At 49.7% G+C, this 20,380-nt stretch overlaps 1 protein-coding gene across 3 annotated transcripts; it reads left to right on the top strand.

Moving 5' to 3' along the window:
* The first annotated feature begins 129 nt into the window (after positions 1–129).
* On the top strand, positions 130–20,113 carry LOC122542051 (transmembrane and coiled-coil domains protein 1-like). 3 transcript variants are annotated; one of them, XM_087985272.1, is made up of 5 exons: positions 130–936; positions 5,614–6,385; positions 10,664–11,526; positions 15,014–15,149; positions 17,865–20,113. In XM_087985272.1, the coding sequence occupies exons 2-5, from the start codon at positions 5,645–5,647 to the stop codon at positions 18,171–18,173; spliced, it is 2,049 nt and encodes a 682-aa protein (XP_087841398.1). In that variant the 5' UTR covers positions 130–936; positions 5,614–5,644; the 3' UTR covers positions 18,174–20,113. The 3 variants fall into 3 exon arrangements, with proteins under 3 accessions (XP_087841398.1, XP_043535275.1, XP_087841399.1); XM_043679340.2 differs by lacking the exon at positions 130–936 and having other exon boundaries at positions 5,334–6,385; XM_087985273.1 differs by lacking the exons at positions 130–936; positions 5,614–6,385 and adding an exon at positions 6,657–7,152.
* The last annotated feature ends 267 nt before the right edge of the window (positions 20,114–20,380 follow it).

Raw genomic sequence — 20,380 nt, 5'->3', positions numbered from 1 at the left:
TGTAGGCTGTTGAGGCTTTTCCGATACCGTAAAAGAGTAGGAGGATATGAAAATGTCTGTGCTGCAGAGAAAGGCATTTGGCCCATCCATAAGACCATAATTGTGTCTATCCTAGGAAAGAGCCATCCAATCTAATCCCACTTTCAAGGTTTTCTCGGGCTAGGGGGTCTAGGTTCCAGCTGTTTTCTGGTTGGAATATTTCTTCATAATCCCTGCTAATCCTTTATAGAAAACTCTTTTAAATCAATGTGACTTTGGGCAACTCGTTCGATCAGATTCCCTCTTTGCCAGCGAAAACAACCTCAGCTGATCCTGTTTATTTTTATGCATTCATGGGATGTGGGTGTTGCTGGCTGGGCCTAGTATTTATTGCCGATCCCTAATTGCCCAGAGGAAAGTTCAGAGTCAATTATATCACTGTGAATCTGGTGTCACTTGTAGGCCGGACCAGGGAGAATGGCAATTTCCTTCCTTAAAGGATATTAATGAACAGATGGGTTTTTTCTGACAATCAGCAACCGATTCATGGTTTTCATTAGATTCTTAATTCCAGAATTATTTTAATCGCCGTCTGCCATTAGTGGGATTTGAATCCGGGTCCCCAGCACATTACCTGTGTCTTTAGATTAATAATGCAATGTTAATACCACTAAGGCCATTGCCTCCCTGAACATCACATTGCTAATGTTTTCCATTCCCAGTGCCCCCCCCATCATTAAATCTCCCTCGACGTTGTGAGATTGCACGCGTCCTGTAACGCAGAGGCTGGAACTGCCAGCAGTGTCCTGTCATGCTCCAGAACTAGAGCAGCCTTCTGGTAGCAGCATTGTTGTTGGAGAGAGTTGGAAAGTGCATGGCAGGGCCTTCTGCTCTTGCCCCTCCCAACCTGGGCAAATGGATCACCCAGCCCCACCGTTCATCCACTTTTTGAGGATGGTAAGCACCTCCTCTTCTACCTATCTCTTATACCTCGTGCTGCTCCTACGCTTTAGCCACTGCAGTCAGGTTGCCATTTTAGTCTTTTCCCCATTTATTCTCTTGCATTTTAAGAATTTATGAAGTGTTGTCTCAGATTTGTATTTTTTTTAAACTAGCCTGTGTTTCTTTCGTACTTTCTCTTTACTTTCCCTGACTTTTTTTTTAGTTTTAGCTCTGTGGTTTCTACACTCCTCCTGTAAGCAGTGTCCAGTCTTGAACTCTGTGTATCTTACCTTTTGGTCTTGCCCTGCACTTGAACATCTTTTGTCACCCAAGGGAGGTATTGAAGGAAGAGTCACAGTTCAACACGGAAACAAACCTTTCAGTCCAACTCATCCATGCTCACCAGATATCCTAAATTAATCTAGTCCCATTTGCCAGCACTTGGCCCATATCCCTCCAAACCGTTCCTATTCATATACCCATCCAGATGCCTTTTAATTGTACCAGCCTCCACCATTTCCTCTGGCAGCTCATTCCATACACACACCACCCTCTGTGTGAAAATGTTGCCCCTCAGGTCCCTTTTTAAATCTTGCCCCTCTCACCCTAAACCTATGCCCTCTAATTTTGGACTCCCTTACCCTGGGAAAAGACCTTAGCTATTCACCCTTGCTCTCATGATTTTAAGATCACCTCTCAACCTCTGACACTCCAGGGAAAACCGCCCCAGCTGTATTCAGCCTTTCCCTATAGCTCCAACCCTGACAACATTCTTTTAAATCCTTTCTGAACCCTTTGAAGTTTAGCAACATCCTTCCTGTAGCAGGGAGATCAGAATTGCACACAATATTCCAAAAGTGGCCTAAACAATGACCTGTACAGCTGCACCATGACAGATTAGATTACATTCCCTACACTATGGAAACAAGCCCTTCAGCCCAACAAGTCCACACTGACCCTCCAAAGAGTAGCCCACCCAGACCCATTTCCCTCTGACTAATGAACCTAACGCTATGGGCAATTTAGCATGGCCAATTCACCTAACCTGCATATCTTTGGATGGTGGGAGGAAACCCATGCAGACACTGGGAGAATGTGCAAACTCTTCACAGTCACCCAAGGCTGGAATTGAACCTGGGACCCTGGTGCTGTGAGGCCGCAGTACTAACCACTGTGCCACCCACAGGTCCCTTTTTTCATTCAAAGTCACATGAGCTCCCAACTCCTCAATGCACTGACCAATAAAGGTAAGCGTGCCAAACGCAGCCTTAACCACCCTGCCTACCTGCGACTCCACTTTCAAGGAACTATGCACCTGCAACCCAAGGTTTCTATTTTTGGCAATACTCCCCAGGACCCTACCATTAAGTGTATAAGTCCTGTCCTGACTTGCCCTGCCTACCACGTTGTCCTAATCCTAGTAAATTGAAGTGAACAGCTGATCTGATAATCCTCAACTCTAGTTTCCTGGTATATCCCCCATAACCCTTGATGATTAGGTCTATTTTGGCCTCGAATCATAGACTAAGCTGCTCCCCTTAGAGGAGGGGAAGACAGGACATTTGAAGGTGGTATTTGAAATGATGGAGGAGTGGGAGGGAGATGGAGTGGGAGAAACTTCCCATTGAACCAAGGTCCAAAGGGACACATTGAAAAAAGAATACTATTAAGCTGGAGAGGATTCAGAAGAGGTTTACCAGGATATTGTCAGGTATGGAAGGTTTGAATTGCAAAGGAAGGCTGGATATGCTGGGACCTTTTCACTGGAGAAAAGGAAGTTGAGGTGACCTTATAGTGGATTATAAAATAATGAGGGGTATGGAATTAATGGTTGGTGTCTTTTCTCTTGGATGAGGTTTCAAGACTGGGGACATTTTTAAGGTGAGAATTAGAAAAGCTATTTAAGACAAGAGGGTGGTTTGCATGTGGAATGATCTCCCTGAGGAAGTGGTGGGTGTGTGTTCAGTCATGATGTTTAAAAGACATTTGGATAAGTCTGTGAATAGGAACAAGTCAGATGGATATAAGTGGGCAGGAGGGACTAATTTTAGTTTGGGATTATGGTCAGCATGAATTGGTTGGACCTAAGGGTCTGTTTCCATGCTGTATTGACTCAAGAGGCAGAGGACTTGAAGAGATGAGTATTTGCAGTGCTGCTAACAATCAGGTGAGGTTGTACAGGCTGGTGTTTAAAAGAGTAAGGAGGGGGTCACTAGATTGAAATGTATAGGATCCAAGGTGGATGTGGAAAGGATAGTCCCCCCATGAGACTAAGCCCAGAATGAGGTGGGGGCACTGTGTTTAAAATGGAGGTTTAGGAATAATCACATTTTCTCCAAGGGATTATGAGACTTTGGAACTGTGCCTCAGGAGATGGGATTACTGACTATTTTAAGGTGGGGGTTACACTGATATTTGTCAGGCAGAGAGAATGTGGGATTCAAAATGCAAACTGATGATCCATGGTCTTCATTAACCAGCATTGTCCCTGGTTACCAGCACCAACTCTAATCCTCTGCATTAACCAGCACTGCCCCTGGTTACCAGCACCAACTCCATCTTCATTAACCAGCACTGTCCCTGGTTACCAGCACTGACTCCAATCAACTTCATTAACCAGCACTGTCCCTGGTTACTAGCACTGACTCCAACCAACTTCGTTAACCAGCACTGTCCCTGGTTACCAGCAGCGACTCCAACCATCTTTCAAAAGAGGCATTTTCAAGACTGCGGTTAAGAACAACAGTGGAAAAATTTGGAACAGGAAGAGGCCATTCAGCCCCTTGAATCTCCCGTGCCATTTGATAGCAGCTGATCTGACTGTGTCCTCCACCCCAACTTTCCTGCCTGTTCCCTCCCAAACCCCTCGTCGATCAGAAATTTACCCTTGATATTCCTCCTTGTCTCCATTTTCAACAGAAGACCCATCATTCTGAAACGCACCCCCAGTTCAAGATTCACCCCGTGGACAGGGGATTGAGCCTTACAAAGCCAAGGCCGATAGTCGGAGGTCAGATAGAGGTGAGCCATGATTTATCACAACTGGCGGTGACTCAGGAGAGCAGGGTAAGAGTCCTGTCCGTCCCAGGTCTCTGTCTGATGGTTCCTTTCAGGAACCTTTGGAAAGGAATGATCATCTGGTGCGGCCATCTTTTGTGATGTCACAGGGGTCCGTGCGCTGTTTACTTACAGTTTGACTTGACAGTTAACCTGGTCGTTGTGGTGCCAAGATGATCACATCTCAACGTTGAACCCATTACTGACAACTGAATCTTTTCCAAAGGTACCTCAGCTATACACTATCCACTGCCATCACAATCTCATATCTGTTGTTATGAAAAGGGTCTTACATATTATTCATCTGTTATAGAATACAGTATATCTTCTGTCACTCAGTAACTCCCCCCCCCCCCCCGCCCCCCAGTGTAACTGACTGTATCTCTGCTGATGTTAATCCAGCTCCCTCACTGTCACTAAGTATAACACTCACCCCCAGGAAGCAGGGGGAGTTTATTCTGCCCTTTGAGCCTACTGTGCTAGCCCATAGGATTGCAGGTGATTTGACTGTGGCTCAACGCCCCTGTGCTCTCCTCTCCACCACTCCTCCCTGGCTCCCCCTCGATCAGCAATCTGTTAACGTGGCCCATAGTAGACGTGTTTTCCCTAGGATGAGGGATTTCAAGACTAGGGGGCATATTTTTAAAATTAGAGGAAAGAGATTTAAATCAGCCATTAGGGGCTGGCCTAGTCCCCTCTGCTCTTGATTGGGAGAGGTTGGGGGGTGGGGGGGAAGAAATCCCATAGTCTGCCTACCCTCTGAGAGAAGCAGTCACAGGAAGACAAGGTGGTGAAGATGACGTTTGGTACGCTTACCTTTATTGGTCAGTTCATTTAGTATAGCAGTTGGGAGGTCATGTTGCAGCTGTACAGGATAGTGTACTTTTGGAATACTTTTGAAATACTGCATTCAATTCTGGTCTCCCTGCTGTAAGAAATATATTGTGAAACTTGAAAGGGTGCAGAAAAAGCTTTGCAAGATGTTGGAGGGTTTTAACTATGGGGAGAGGCTGAATAGGCTGGGGGGTGACCTTATAGGGGTTTATAAAATCATGAGTGGCATGGATAATGTAAATAGTCAAAATCCTTGACCCCAGGGTAGGGGAAGTCCAAAACTAGATGGGCATAGGTTTAGAGTGAGAGAGGTAAGATTTAAACAGGGCCTAAGGGGTAACGTTTTCATACAGAGGGTGGTGCATATATGGAATGAGCTGTCAGAGGAAATGGTGCAGACTGGTACAATTACAGCATTTCAATGGCATCTGGATGGGTATGCGAAAAGGAAGGGTTTAGAGGGATATGGGCCAAGTGCTGGCAAATGGGACTAGATTAATTTAGGATGTCTGGTCGGCATGAATGCGTTGGACCGAAGGGTCTGTTTCTGTGCTGTTCAGTTCTATGACATTCCTCATCTCTGTCTTCAGTGGGAGATCCTCTCATGCTGAGAGTGCACCACACTCTTGTCCTGGATGCTAACCCTCCCAGTGTGAGGTGGGGAGGGAGTAGATGTAGGAGGGCAACATGCTGTCCACCAATGTCTCCTGCACACACCACCCCTCCCCCTTCCTGGTAACTAGTTGCGGACAGAACAGAGCATCGCAGAGCCGGCTGTCTAACCTGGTTTTGTACTTACAGGTCAAGTGGTACAGGGGTGTAAGGCAGACCCATGGAGCCAGTCCCCAAGAGCAGTTCACCATCACTCGTGGCCAGCGACAGGGCGCAGGGTAAAGGCACCACCCTCTTGAGGGTGAACAAGGTGCTGGCCAAGGGCATGAGGCAACTCTTTGCCAACCAGAGGGAGCCCTCGGCCGAAGTTGAGGAGAGGTCACAGGCTGGGACTGGCCACAGCCTGCATGAGAAGAGTTCCTTCTTGCGCAGTTTCATGATTCCCTTGGACGATGAGCTCTCTGTGCTCACCGACAGCCAGAGGACCTCCATTGCTGAACCGAGCCTGCATTCCGACCAGAAAGTTGTCATCCAGGCCTCCAGTGACCGCTGGCGCAGGTCTGCTTCTGGATTCCGCCGCCACTTCATCCCCAAGATGGGCAGGAAGAGTCCCATTCTGAGCAAGAGGCGGGAGGAGACAATCCGTGAGAAACAGGTGCAGCCGCAGGACGAGGAGGAAGAGGAGGAGGAGGAGGAGGAGGACTCTTGGCCTGCACCACATCACAGCCTCCAGGCGTTCAAGCACCCTGAGTTACTAGACACTGCCAAAACCCAGAGAATCCTGCACCCATCCATCAAATTGAACACACAGACCATGACGGAAAGGTTCCTGGGCATGGACACCGAGTCCAACGTCAGTGTGGAAGAAGCCAAGGCTAAGTCCAAGCCCCGGTTTGGAGACAGTCGCCGGTTCTCCCTTTATCACAGGTTGCCGAAAATCAGAAGCTCAAAGAAAGAGAAGGTAAGGGTCAGTCTCCAGTGCTCTCTTACCACCTCCACACTCACTTCGAGGAAAGCGTTTCAGATTCTCTGCCTAATGGCCAGTGACGGGTATCCTGGGGCCATGTGCCCCTTGGATGGGACCCCTGTGCCCCACCCCCACGTATATGAGATTATTTAAAGCTCTCTCCTGCTAGCCTCCCTTAACCTCAGCGTCTCTCCCTCCCTCCCTCCCGACGCTCCTCTCTGACTGAGCTCTGCGGGTACCCTTTCTCCCCCTTGCGTTTTGTCAATTTTCAGCTCTCGCTGGATCAGCTGGCTTATGTTACCACCACAATGTGTTCTTGTTGCACAATTGGTGTGTGGATAAGCCACCATTGGGGAGGAGTTGGACCGTGTTGCTTATCAACTGCAGCTTTTCAGATGCGTTGCAAAAGCTGTTGTGCTGGGCTTGGCAGAGGGGTTGGGAGGAGTGCAGCACGGTGCGTGTTAAAACCACAGACGCAGACGACCCAGCCCCACCACCGCCCGCAGCAGAGGAAGTGTTCCAGCTCTGTTTTCGAGCACAGCTGCTTACCCGAGACCCCCAGCAACCTTCTTTAGCAAAAGGGAGACCACCCGGGACGGAGGCCTCTTGGCCTGTCCCACTACAATCTGCCCCCGGTGAAAAGATCTGACTACTGGCTGTGTCACTGAGTTTGACGGTGACAGGGGAAGCTGCCTGCTCCAGCACTGTTGGGAACGATGGTGCATCGCTTCAGCCTGAAAAAGAGGCGCTGCAGCCTCCAGGTAAGAGTACTTGATTCATTTCCCCGTTGTGTTGAAGAGCTAACTGTCAGGGCACCCCTTGACTCTCTCTTTACAAAAGCAGGAAGCTATGGGCTTCTTGAGAGTTAAGAGCCACCTGTTATCACTTTGAGAATCTGGTCACATCTTCACCTGTGCCTCGATATTTTTTAACAATACAGAGACAGGGAATTGTGCACGGTACTCCGGGTATGAGTCTAACTGAGGGATATGGAGAGGGGAACTGTGCACGGTGCTCCGAGTGTGGGTCTGACCGAGGGATACGGAGATGGGGAACTGTGCACGGTGCTCCGAGTGTGGGTCTGACCGAGGGATACAGAGATAGGAACTGTGCATGGTGCTCCGAGTGTGGGTCTGACCGAGGGATACAGAGATAGGAACTGTGCATGGTACTCCGAGTGTGGGTCTGACCGAGGGATACGGAGATGGGGAACTGTGCACGGTGCTCCGAGTGTGGGTCTGACTGAGGGATACAGAGATAGGAACTATGCACGGTGCTCCGAGTGTGGGTCTGACTGAGGGATACAGAGATAGGAACTATGCACGGTGCTCCGAGTGTGGGTCTGACTGAGGGATACAGAGATGGGGAACTGTGCACGGTGCTCCGAGTGTGGGTCTGACCGAGGGATACGGAGATGGGGATCTGTGTACGGTGCTCCGAGTGTGGGTCTGACTGAGGGATACAGAGATAGGAACTGTGCACGGTGCTCCGAGTGTGGGTCTGACTGAGGGATACGGAGATGGGGAACTGTTCACGGTGCTCCAAATGTGGGTCTGAGGGATACGGAAACAGGAACTGTGCACAGTGCTCCAAGTGTGGGTCTAACTGAGAGATACGGAGATGGGAACTATGCACAGTGCTCCAAGTGTAGGTCTGACTGAGGGATACGGAGGCAGGAACTGTTCACGGTGCTCCGAGTGTGGGTCTGACCGAGGGATACGGAGGCAGGAACTGTGCACGGTGCTCCAAGTATGAGTCTAACCGAGGAGACTGGAACTGTGCAGGGTGCTCCGAGTGTGAGTCTAACCAAGGGATAAGGAGACAGAAACTGTGCACGCTGCTCCGAATGTGGGTCTGATTGAGCAATAAGGAGATGGGAACTATGCACGGTGCTCCAAGTGAGGCATACGGAGATGGGAACTGTGCACGGTGCTCCGAGTGTGGGTCTGAGTCAAGGATATGGAGATGGGAACTGCGCACGGTGCTAGAAGTGTGAGTCCGAGTGAGGGGTACGGAGACGGGAACTGTGCAGGGTGTTCCGAGTATGGGTCTAAGTGAGGGATACAGAGAAGGGAACTTTGTGTGCACAAACTAGTTGCTCTGCCAGCTCCCATCTGTGACTGCAATTCATTTTTTTTTGCAGAGGTGGGTGGTGGCATTTGGGCAGATCTTCAGTGAGTGGTGGAAGGTGCTAGAGAAATGAAAAACAGTACAGGTCCTTCAGCCCTTGATCTTGTGCCAGCCTTTTATCCCACTCTAAGATCAGACTAACCTACATGCCCTTCATTGTTCTATCTTCCATGTGCCCTATCCAAGAGTCACTTAAATGTCCCTAATGTATCTAACTCTACTACTACGCATTCCATGCACCCACCACTCTGTGTGTGAAGAACCTACTGCTGACATCTCCCCAAACCTTCCTCCAATTATCTTAAAACTGTGCCCCCCCTTCCTGAAGAAGGGCTTATGCCCGAAACGTCGATTCTCCTGTTCCCTGGATGCCTGACCTGCTGCGCTTTTCCAGCAACACATTTTCAGCTCTGATCTCCAGCATCTGCAGACTTCACTTTCTCCCCCACGTGATAGCCATTTCCACCCTGGGAGAAATTCTCTGGCTATTCGCTCTATCTCAACATCTTATACACCTCTATTAAGTCAGCTCCCATCCTTGTTTGTTCCAAATCGAAAAACCCTAGCTTTTCACATGTCCTCTGCACCCTCTCTAAAGCTTCCACATCTTTCCTGTAATGAGGCGACCAGAACTGAACACAATTCTTGATTGAGGTTTTGGAGGTGGGTGGGGGGGTGGGGGTCTGGGCCAGGTTAATAAAGAAACAACCAACAATACTCAGCCTGTTCCTGTTTACGGCTGCTGCCGGATGTGAGCACGGTTTCGATGGTTGATGTCAAACCAAGAACACTCCCAGCTCGCCTAATGTGACTGAATATGACTGAACTCACTGTGACCTGCAACAGCCTCCTTCCTCCCAACCTCAAATCCAAAGAAAACAAAACGATGCAGTCTTCTATTTCCTCTCTGACTGGTCCTTCTTGTTTTTATGATTTGGGAACTGCATGCTGGGCCTGCAGTTATTGCCTGCCCTTAATCGCCTCTTCAGAGGGTGACAGTGACCAGTTCCAGCTTATAGGAACAATTGCGGTGCCCACGGGGGGTGCAGTTCCAGGACTTTAACCTGGCAAAACTGAAGGGACGGCTAATACCGTTCTGAGCCAGGATCGTGTGTGTGTGTGTGTGTGTGTGTGTGTGAGAAGGGGAGGGGTGTTTCAGGAGGTGATGTGCTGGATAGTGTGGAGGGCTGTAGTAGGTTGCGACAAGACATTAACAGGATAATAAGTGGCAGATGGAGTTCAACCTGGAAAAGTATGAAGTGCTTCTTTTCGAAAGGTAGAATTTGAATGCAGAATACAGAGTTAAAGTCAGAATTCTTGGCAGTGTGGTGGAACTGAGGGATCTTGGGGTCCACATCCATCCATCCATCCCTCCAAGTTGCCACCCAAATCGATAAGAGCTGTTAAGAAGGTTTGTTGGTTCTCATTAGCTGGGGAATTGAGTTTAAGAGCCGTGAGCAGCTCTGTAGAGCCCTGACTAGACCCACACTTGTGTTCAGTTCTGGATGCCTCATTATAGGAGCGATGTGTTAGCTTTAGAGATGGCGCAAAGAAGATTTACCAGGATGCTGCCTGGACTGAAGGGCAGGTTTTTATGGCATAATTTGAAGGAGCTAGGGATTTTCTCATTGGAGCAAAGAAGGATGAGAGGTGACTTGATAGGGGTGTACAAGATGATGAGAGGCATAAGATAGAGTGGATAGCCAGAGACTTTTTCCCAGAGTGGAAATGTCTATTACAAGGGGACATAATTTTGTGATGATAGGATAAAAGGTCTGCACGGTCTGTATTGCACTGTACTGTTCTATCCATCTATCTATCAAGGCCCTGATTAAACCAAACAACACCAGGTTATAGTCCAACAGGTTTATTTGGAAGCACACTAGCTTTCAGAGTGACGCTCCTTCATCAGGTGATAGTCACTACCACCTGATGAAGGAGCGTCGCTCCGAAAGCTAGCGTGCTTCCAATTAAACCTGTTGGACTATAACCTGGTGTTGTGGGATTTTTAACTTTGTACATCCTAGTTAACACCGGCATCTCCAAATCTTGATTAAACCAATGAGTATAAAGTGCTGCGTTGGTCTTGAGCTGGAATTAATGGAGGGGAGTTTTTCTGTCTATCGGGTCTTTGCCTTTCAGGCTGACGCAGCAGAAGTGACCAGCGTAGGACTGCCACCCAGCCCACCAGCTTTCAGCGTGTCAGAGACCTCAGAGCAGCTATCTGACAACTCCCACGTGGAGGAGGAGGTCTTACTGCAGGAGCTGAAAACTGAGCAGGGTCTGCTCCAGCAGAAGATCCTGAAGATCAGCGAGCAGATCCGGGTGCAGCAGACCCACCGTAACACCAATGTCTCAGAGTACCTGCGACTCATCGCTCGTACTGACCACAGCCAGGCCTTCCGCTTCAAGCAGGCCTTTGAGAAGAAGAACCACTACCTCACCTCGGTCATCCTGCAGCTGCAGAGGAGGCTGCAGCAGTACATCAGGAAGCAGCAGCAGCTGGAGAGGGAGCTGGAGCTGCTGAAGGAGAAGAACCCCTCCCTGTTTGCCATGCAGGAGTTGAGGAGCGATCATCTGCTGGAGGACAACCAAACAGAATCCCCATTTCACAGCGAAGCCAGCTCCCTATCCAAGGCAAACCTCCTGGCGCATGCACTGTCGGAGATCCAAGGTGTCTCCAAAGAGACCCCGTTGGACAAGTTTAACCCTCCCTACCAAACTCCCCACCCCTTGCAGCAACTCAGCTTGCCTGATGATGACTACTCCATCACCACCAGCTTCTCTGAAGATCTGCAAGACCTGGCAGGGCTCAACTACGATATTAAGGCAAACGGGATGAATTCCTTAGAGAGACAAAATACCGGCTACCTGTCCATACTGGAGGAGTTGACTGACATCAAAGAAACACAACTGAATTTGGAGCTGAGCTTTAAGAACATAGCAGAGCAATACAATAACCATTACTCCGTTTTTCAAGAGTCCTTAGAAGAGGAGAAATACAGGTATCTGCCCATAATTTCCACGATGGTTCATTCCTTCACGTTCTCCTTACATTGCCCACCTGCCCCAGTCACTGTGGGACAATCCACAGGTTTTTAAAACCCATTCTGGCCATTGGTTCCTCAATTAGCAGCCCCCCCCCCCCCGCGTGTCCCAGATAAGCTGCAGCACCTCCTCAACAGAAACTAAAGAAAGGGGGTCCTCACCTGTCCCCTCCAGGCCTGTCCCGCCATACAGTTCAGACTGTGACCATTCCCAACTCCTCCTTCCCACACAAATCTTCAATTTTATAGAATCCCTACAGTATGGAAAAGCAGGCCATTCGGCCCATCTGGTCCACATCAACCTTTTGAAGAGCATCCCACCCAGAGTCTACCATATCCCCATAATCCTGCATTTCCCATGGCGAATCCACCCTCATCAGCACACTATGGGACAATTTAGCACGGCCAATCCACCCTAACCTGCACATCCCTGGGCACTACGGGGACAATTTAGCACGGCCAATCCACCCTAACCTGCACATCCCTGGGCACTACGGGACAATTTAGCACGGCCAATCCACCCTAACCTGCACATCCCTGGGCACTACGGGACAATTTAGCACGGCCAATCCACCCTAACCTGCACATCCCTGGGCACTACGGGACAATTTAGCACGGCCAATCCACCCTAACCTGCACATCCCTGGGCACTACGGGACAATTTAGCACGGCCAATCCACCCTAACCTGCACATCCCTGGGCACTACGGAGCAATTTAGCAGGGCCAATCCACCCTAACCTGCACATCCCTGGGCACTACGGGACAATTTAGCACGGCCAATCCACCCTAACCTGCACATCCCTGGGCACTACGGAGCAATTTAGCACGGCCAATCCACCCTAACCTGCACATCCCTGGGCACTACGGGACAATTTAGCACGGCCAATCCACCCTAACCTGCACATCCCTGGGCACTACGGGACAATTTAGCACGGCCAATCCACCCTAACCTGCACACCCCTGGGCACTACGGGACAATTTAGCACGGCCAATCAACCCTAACCCGCACATCCCTAGACACTACGGGGACAATTTAGCACAGCCAATCCACCCTAACCTGCACATCCCTGGGCACTACGGGACAATTTAGCACGGCCAATCCACCCTAACCTGTACATCCCTGGGCACTACGGGACAATTTAGCACGGCCAATCCACCCTAACCTGCACATCCCTGGACACTACGGAGCAATTTAGCACAGCCAATCCACCCTAACCTGCACATCCCTGGGCACTACGGGACAATTTAGCACGGCCACTCCTCCCTAACCTGCACATCCCTGGGCACTACGGGGACAATTTAGCACGGCCAATCCACCCTAACCTGCACATCCCTGGGCACTATGGGACAATTTAGCACGGCCAATCCACCCTAACCTGCACATCCCTGGGCGCTATGGGACAATTTAGCACGGCCAACCCACCCTAACCTACACATCCCTGGACACTACGGGACAATTTAGCTCGGCCAATCCACCTAACCTGCACATCCCTGGACACTACGGGACAATTTAGCACGGCCAATCCACCCTAACCTGCACATCCCGGGGCACAACCGGACAATTTAGCTCGGCCAATCCACCCTAACCTGCCCATCCCTGGGCACAACGGGACAATTTAGCACGGCCAACCCACCATAACCTGCACATCCCTGGGCACTACGGGACAATTTAGCACGGTCAATCCACCCTAACCTGCACATCCCTGGGCACTATGGGGACAATTTAGCACGGCCAATCCACCCTAACCTGCACATCCCTGGGCACTACGGGACAATTTAGCACGGCCAATCCACCCTAACCCGCACATCCCTGGGCACTACGGGACAATTTAGCACGGCCAATCCACCCTAACCCGCACATCCCTGGGCACTACGGGACAATTTAGCACGGCCAATCCACCCTAACCCGCACATCCCTGGGCACTACGGGACAATTTAGCACGGCCAATCCACCCTAACCCGCACATCCCTGGGCACTACGGGACAATTTAGCACGGCCAATCCACCCTAACCCGCACATCCCTGGGCACTACGGGACAATTTAGCACGGCCAATCCACCCTAACCTGCACATCCCTGGGCACTATGGGACAATTTAGCACGGCCAATCCACCCTAACCTGCACATCCCTGGGCACTATGGGACAATTTAGCACGGCCAATCCACCCTAACCTGCACATCCCTGGGCACTACGGGACAATTTAGCATGGCCAATCCACCCTAACCTGCCCATTCCTGGGCACTACGGGACAATTTAGCACGGCCAATCCACCCTAACCCACACATCCCTGGGCACTATGGGAAAATTTAGCATGGCCAATCCACCCTAACCTGCACATCCCTAGACACTACGGGGCAATTTAGCACAGCCAATCCACCCTAACCTGCACATCCCTAGACACTACGGGGCAATTTAGCACAGCCAATCCACCCTAACCTGCACATCCCTAGACACTACGGGGACAATTTAGCATGGCTGATCCAACTAATCTGCATCATTGGACCGTGGGAGGAAACCCATGCAGACATGGTGGGGGGGAAATGTACCACCTCCACACAGACTGTCACTTAAGGTCCCTGTCACTGTGAGGCAGCATTGCTAACCACTGAGCCATCGTGCCAATTCTCTCAGTGCTTAGAATTCCAGCCATCTCAACACACTCGATGAACCCAGCCTTCTCTGAGCTAGATTCACTGTCCTCAGGAAAAAGAATTCTCTCCTCATCTCTGTCCAGAATAGCCAAGCCATTACTCTGAGACCACAGGTCCTTGTGTGTTTTAGACTCCAGCCTCTGGCTCCCCTCTGCCTCCCCCTCTCCACCACCACCCTGAGGATGAAAGCAGCAGCCCCATTTTGTGACCTTAAGAATAAATTGGTAGCAAGAGTGAGGGGAGAGGAGAATAGGGCAGAGGAGAGAAGGGGTAGCTGAGAGGAGGCAGGGGAAAGAAAGGGGAGTGGAGGAAGTGGGGTGGTGAGGAGGGGTGGGCATGGAGAACGGGCAGGAAGGGGAGCAGGGAGTAGAAAGAGGAAGGGGAATAGGAAAAGGTGAGTGGAGGGCACTGGAGAACAGTGGGGAGATGAGAAGAGAAAGGTGGGAATGGGATGGGGAGAGTGTGGTGGGGTGGAAGACAGTAAGGTTGCAAAACCTCCAGGACAAATTCCAGGGAGAGGAATGGTCCAGGTCGTGGGGGAAAGAGCAACAGAGTGAGAGGAAGCAAGTGAATGAGCAGAATGAGTGTGTGAGAAAGAGAGAAGGAGTGGGAAAGCAGAAGGTTAAAAAAAAAGGAGAGAGGAGAAAGAGACAGAGGAATGAAGGAGCGATAGGAGTACTGGCGAGCAAGCTTTAGGTCAACACTACAAAGACTAGCTGGGAATGAACAATGATGTCCGGAGTGTGCAGGTTGTTACACAAGAACTTGTGTGTTAACTTTCTCATTATTTTAGGTCAATCCAACTACAGGCTGAACTGAACGACCTGATGGACCTTCACCAGAACGAGGTGCTGAACTTGAAGAGTGAGCTGGCCAGCCTAGAGGAGAAGATAGCCTACCAGTCATATGAGAGCAGCAGGGACATCTGGGTCAGTAGCAGGAGCTAGCACCGTGCTGTGGGTTTCAGAGGGATGGGAAGATTAGGGATCCCTCCTCCCAACCCCCAACACACACCCAACAGGGCTAGGCGGGAATGTGTCTTGGCATATGATTTCAAACGGCCACCAGGTGAAACTGAGAGTGGCCACAGGATGGTGGGGTCGTTTAGTGCGTGTGTAGTTGAAGTGGCCAGCTACTTCAACTCTCCCTCCAACTCTGCCAAAGATGTGCAAGGCCTGGGCCTCCTCCACCACCAAATCCTAGCCACACGACACTTGGAGGAAGAATACCTCATCTCCTGCCTTGGAACTCTCCAACCACACGGAATCAATGCTGATTTCACCCGTTTCCTCATCTCTCCTTCCCCCTCATTATCCCACATCCAACCCTCCAACCCGGCACCACTCTCTTGAACTGTCCTATTTGTCCATCTTCCTTCCCACCCATCCGCTCCACCTTCCTCTCCGACCTATCACCTTCATCTACCCATCTCACTCCTAGCTACCTTCCCCCCCCAGCCCCAACCCTCCCATTTGTCTCTCAGCCTCCTTGGGCACCCCCCACCTTCACATTCCTGATAAGAGCTTCTGCTCGAAACATCGACTTTCCTGCTCCTCGGATGCTGCCTGACCGGCTGTGCTTTTCCAGCACCACACTTTTTGACTCTGATCTCCAGCTGTCACTTTCTCCCTGCAGTGGAAATAACCTCCCTGCTTCTATTTTATCTATTCCCTTCATAATTTCATATGTTCCTTTAAGATTCCCCCTCATTCTTCTCAATTCCAACGAGTACAGTCCCAGTCTACTCAGTCTCTCCTCATAGGCCAACCCCCTCAACTCCAGAATCAACCTCATGAACCTCCTCTGCACCCCTTCCAGGGCCAAGGAGGGAGACCTACACAGCTACAGCATAACCTCCGTGTTTTTAAACTCCATCCCTCTAACAATGTCGGACAATATTCCTTTTGCCTTCTTAATGACATGCTGCATCTACAAACTAACCTTTTGGGATTCAGAGGCCAAGCCGTTCTGTCACGTGAGAGAACACATAGGTTCTGCGAACATACAATTAATTTTCACACAGTCTAGCCAGCTCAGTTTGCCGTCAGGTGAGGCAGTGGTGATGTAGCAGTCATGGAGGGTAACTATGGTTTATCAGACTGAGTCCTGGGATGGCAGAACTGATGTATGAAGAATAATTGAACCTTTATTCACTGGAGTTTAGAAAAATAAGGAGGGGATCTCATAGGAACCCATAACATTCTAACAGGACCAGAGAGGGGGGAATGCAGGGAAGATATTTACCATAGCAGGTGAGTACAGAGCTAGGGGGTCACAGTCTAAAGATACAAAGTTGGCCGTTTATTATTGAGATGAGGAGAAATGTCTTCAGTGTGTGTGTGTGGAATTCTCTGCCACAGAAAAGGGTTGAGGTTGAATGTTTGAATGTTTTCAAGGAGTTACAGTTCTTGGAGCTAAAGGGGTCAAAGAGTATGGGTGGGGGGGGGGGTGGAGTGGTAACAGGGGACTGAATTGCATGATTAGCCATGACCCTGCTGAAGGGCAGAATGGCCTACTCCGACTCCTACTTTCAATGTCTATAATGTTAGGACCAGGCTGATGCCCTGAGAACACGGGTTCAAATCCCACCTTGGTAACTGGTGGAATTTAAATTCTGTTAATAAAATCTCAAAACAACGTCAATGATGATAACCGTGACAATGACCACTGACTGTTGTAAAAACCCATCTCGTCCACTGATGCTCTTTAGGGAAGACAATCTGCTGTCCTTACCCTGTCTGGACCTATTTTCCAAAACTTATGTTTTTACAGGTACGGTGAGTCAAGAACCATGGTCATAATCTCAAGAGGAGGTGTGGGGGTGGGGGAGGGTGGAGTTAGAGGTGTGGTCAGCCATTTAAGACAGGCATCAGGAACAACGTCTTTGCTTACAGAGTGGTGGATCTTCTGAATTATTGGTCACATTCATTAGGCCACCATCTCCCCCCTGCCCAACCGGGTGACGAATTCACTAAGAGATTTCTGTTGTTAGTTCCCACACAAGGTTCGGAGAACTTTCCCTGCACATCGAGGTTAGGCTAACCGGCCCAGTGATCCTCACATTCCTCTCTTGGCCTTTCACCATCCCCTTTTTCTGAAACCAAGAATTGCATTCGCTACTGTACAATCTATATAGACAGCTTCAGGACGTTGGAAACTTCAGGAAATTCACAACGACGGGCCTTCTCTTTTTGAAAGTCCCTGGTGGCCTAAACCCGTACATTCTGCCAAACTCTCTGCCACGTCAGGACTGGGAGAAATTACTGCTTTATTTCTGGTCATTTCTTTCGAGTCCCTCATTGTCGCTCCACTTTGCTTAGGCTGGGGAATCTAGAACGAGAGGTGGGAACGTGCTTTCAGAGTGAGGGGGTCTCCTGGTTAAGATGGGGTGGAAGGGGAATATTTGCTCTCTGAGGGTGGTGAGTCTTTTGCATTCTGAATACTCTACTCCATGTCACAAAGAAATATACAAAGTTGAGGCAGGAGTACGACACTGGATAAGATGATCAGACTCAGGTTGATGTGTGGCTTCCTGTTATTGCTGGAGTCTGCTATCTGCCTTCATGTTTATGTTTGTCCATCCACCTCTGCTCACCAAGTCCTTCAGTAACCTCTGTCTTGTCCCCGTGTTGTTTGTTGGATAGGAGGTGCTGGAGAACTTCCAGAGCAAAATGGCCCGGCTGGAACAACAGCAGCAAGCGGCTCAGGGGGAGATTCTGGACCACGTCAACACAAGGGAGCTGCTGGGTAAGACCATGAACCTGCTGCTCATCATCATCGCGGTCATTCTGATGCTGATGTCCACCATATCGGCCCTGGTCTCGCCTTTCATCAAGACCCGGGCAAGGACCATCAGCACTGGCATGGTGATTGTACTGCTATTGTTCGCGTGGCACAACTGGGAACTGCTCACTGCTTTCATGACCAGGCGGGTGATTTTCCGTTGGCGTTAAGTGCTGCAGACCGGAGCAATGGGTCACCTTTCTCCCTCAGGTCAACAGCAAAAACACAAAAGGTGTGGAGAGCCAGTCAGCTGCACCGCACAGCGTTGCAGCAATAAACCGCCTTCCTCCCATTGCGTTCCCCCTCCCCGGGGCCTCTCAAAAACACCGTCCAAAGGGGGACAGTAGCACCTACAGAGGAAGAGCCAAATTCAATCGCCCAGCTCCTTGCTCCTTGAGGTTACAGTTCATCACGTCTGCATCCACGTACATCTCAGGGTTCCTGCTCTCACCACTCTTTTGGGCAACTAATTCCAGTTCCCTCCACCAGCTTTCAAGCAAGAAGGTTTTTTCTCAAGTCTGCCCCCTCCCAACCTCATCTCCTTACCACATTTAAATCTTTATCCCCTGGTTATCAACCTTTTCACTAATGAGAAATAGCTCCTTCCTGGCACAGTGCCTCCATTTTATAAGACATTGAATGTACCACCCCCAAAGGGAACAATTCCCAGCATTTCCAGTCCTTTGTCATTAAAAGTCTCCTGTGCTGGCAACCCCTTTCTGCATCCTGTCTTGTGCCATTACATCTTCTTGTGATACAGTGACCAGTGCACCGTTCTCTAGCTACACTCCAACTGGTGTTTTCAGCAAAAACGTCACTGCTCTAACACACCTGGTTTAGGCCAAGATGTACAAAGCTTCCAATTTCCTTCAGAACGTCCTGTCTGGGAAACTTCAGGGACCTGTGGACATGTATTCCAAGGTGCCCCGCTCTGTTACAATTCTCACAATCTCCTTGTCCTGTTTGTTCTCCCCATTGCGACATTAAATTCTATTGCCATTCTTCTGCCCCCGCCCTAACCGGTTCATCGATATCTTCCTACAGTTTGTAACTCTCTTTCTTTTGGCTAATTATTGCATTAATTCCAAACGATTTACATTGAAGGCTCTAGTCGCTAATACACACACACAGCCAGGAAGCTGGTTATGAAGCCCTGCAGAAGCCCCAGTGGAAACAGGATCCACTCCAGTCACCTTTTATCTTTCGCCTCTTGCTACCCATAGTGTTTTCGAACCAAGCTGCCTGAGCATTGTGCAGGTTTGTGTGTTCCCAAGCAGGCTCCTATTTGGGTTCAGGTCAAAACGCTTGCTAACATCCAAACCAACCATGTCTAAAGTGCAGCACCTTCATCATCCCTCCTGGTCACTGCCTCAAAACCAAAACTTAAACCAAATCAGTCAGAAAAGACCCTCCTTTTAACAAGCCCACACCTACTGCCTTTGATTAATTTGTGCCTTTTTAAATAACCATTAAGGCCATTCCTTGGTGTTATTTTTCCCCAATAATTAACATGCCAAAGTTGGATTGACTGGTCTGTAATGACCTGGTCTGTATCTCTTTCTGAATAAAAGGCACCACATTAGCAGACTCCTCTAGTTCAGCATCACACCTGTAGCCCCAGGACACGAGGAAATGGTGGTCAGAACCTCTGCTATTTCTCCCTCACATGGTGGTCTTTGAAGACAGAATGTGCGGTGATGCATCCACACCCTTTAACATTGTGCCGTGGCTCTGCCCAACATTGCACACTCTTCCACCTGAACCACAATGCCTGCACCAGTCATGTATGGCCCTCCCGTGTGAGCTAGAGTATTCACAATTCCTAGCTTGAGCTTGCCACGGTTTCTGGCAGCAGGCCCTGAAACCTGGTAACAGGCACGGCAAAAGTAGCCTTCCCCTTAAGGAGGAGGCTGAAGGCAAGTTGATGCAACACACACAGTCCGGCCTAACGTTTTACCCTACATTTGTAAAAACCTTCACCTGCCTCGAGTGCCGAGCAGGTGAAGTTACCGCTGGACTGCCATCAGAAAGGGCAACGATGAGGTGGCATTGCCACCAACCGGGACACATGGTACACAAAGCCAAATAAATGACTTAAATCATTGCTGGATCCCGGACTGAGATATTGTTGATTTTGATATCTCACAAGTGAGATGTTTCTCTCAATGTGGTTATCAGTGAGGAGTGATGGAGTGGCTGGCGAGAAGTGGGGCTTGTGGGAGAAGTACCTGGCTACACCCAACTCATGCGGCCTACTCACTTCAACTGAAGCCTGCTGGTCAGATCAGTTTTGAGCAGGGAAGGCAGATGGCAAAGTGGGATTAGGACAGATCAAAGGGGCATCCTGCATCATCTTAAATCTACGCCCTCAGGCTGG

The sequence above is a fragment of the Chiloscyllium plagiosum genome, unplaced genomic scaffold, assembly GCF_037043375.1.
Source record: "Chiloscyllium plagiosum isolate Xiang-an unplaced genomic scaffold, Cpla_swu_hap1 HiC_scaffold_51, whole genome shotgun sequence".
Taxonomy (NCBI): domain Eukaryota; kingdom Metazoa; phylum Chordata; class Chondrichthyes; order Orectolobiformes; family Hemiscylliidae; genus Chiloscyllium; species Chiloscyllium plagiosum.
This window is presented reverse-complemented; position numbering and strand designations above follow the sequence as displayed.

Coding starts and splice junctions, on each gene's coding strand:
- LOC122542051 (XM_087985272.1), top strand. CDS start 5,645: ATGGAGCCAGTCCCCAAGAGCAGTTCACCATCACTCGTGGCCAGCGAC. Junction 11,527..15,013: donor TTAGAAGAGGAGAAATACAG/GTATCTGCCCAT, acceptor TCATTATTTTAG/GTCAATCCAACTACAGGCTG. Junction 15,150..17,864: donor AGAGCAGCAGGGACATCTGG/GTCAGTAGCAGG, acceptor TTTGTTGGATAG/GAGGTGCTGGAGAACTTCCA.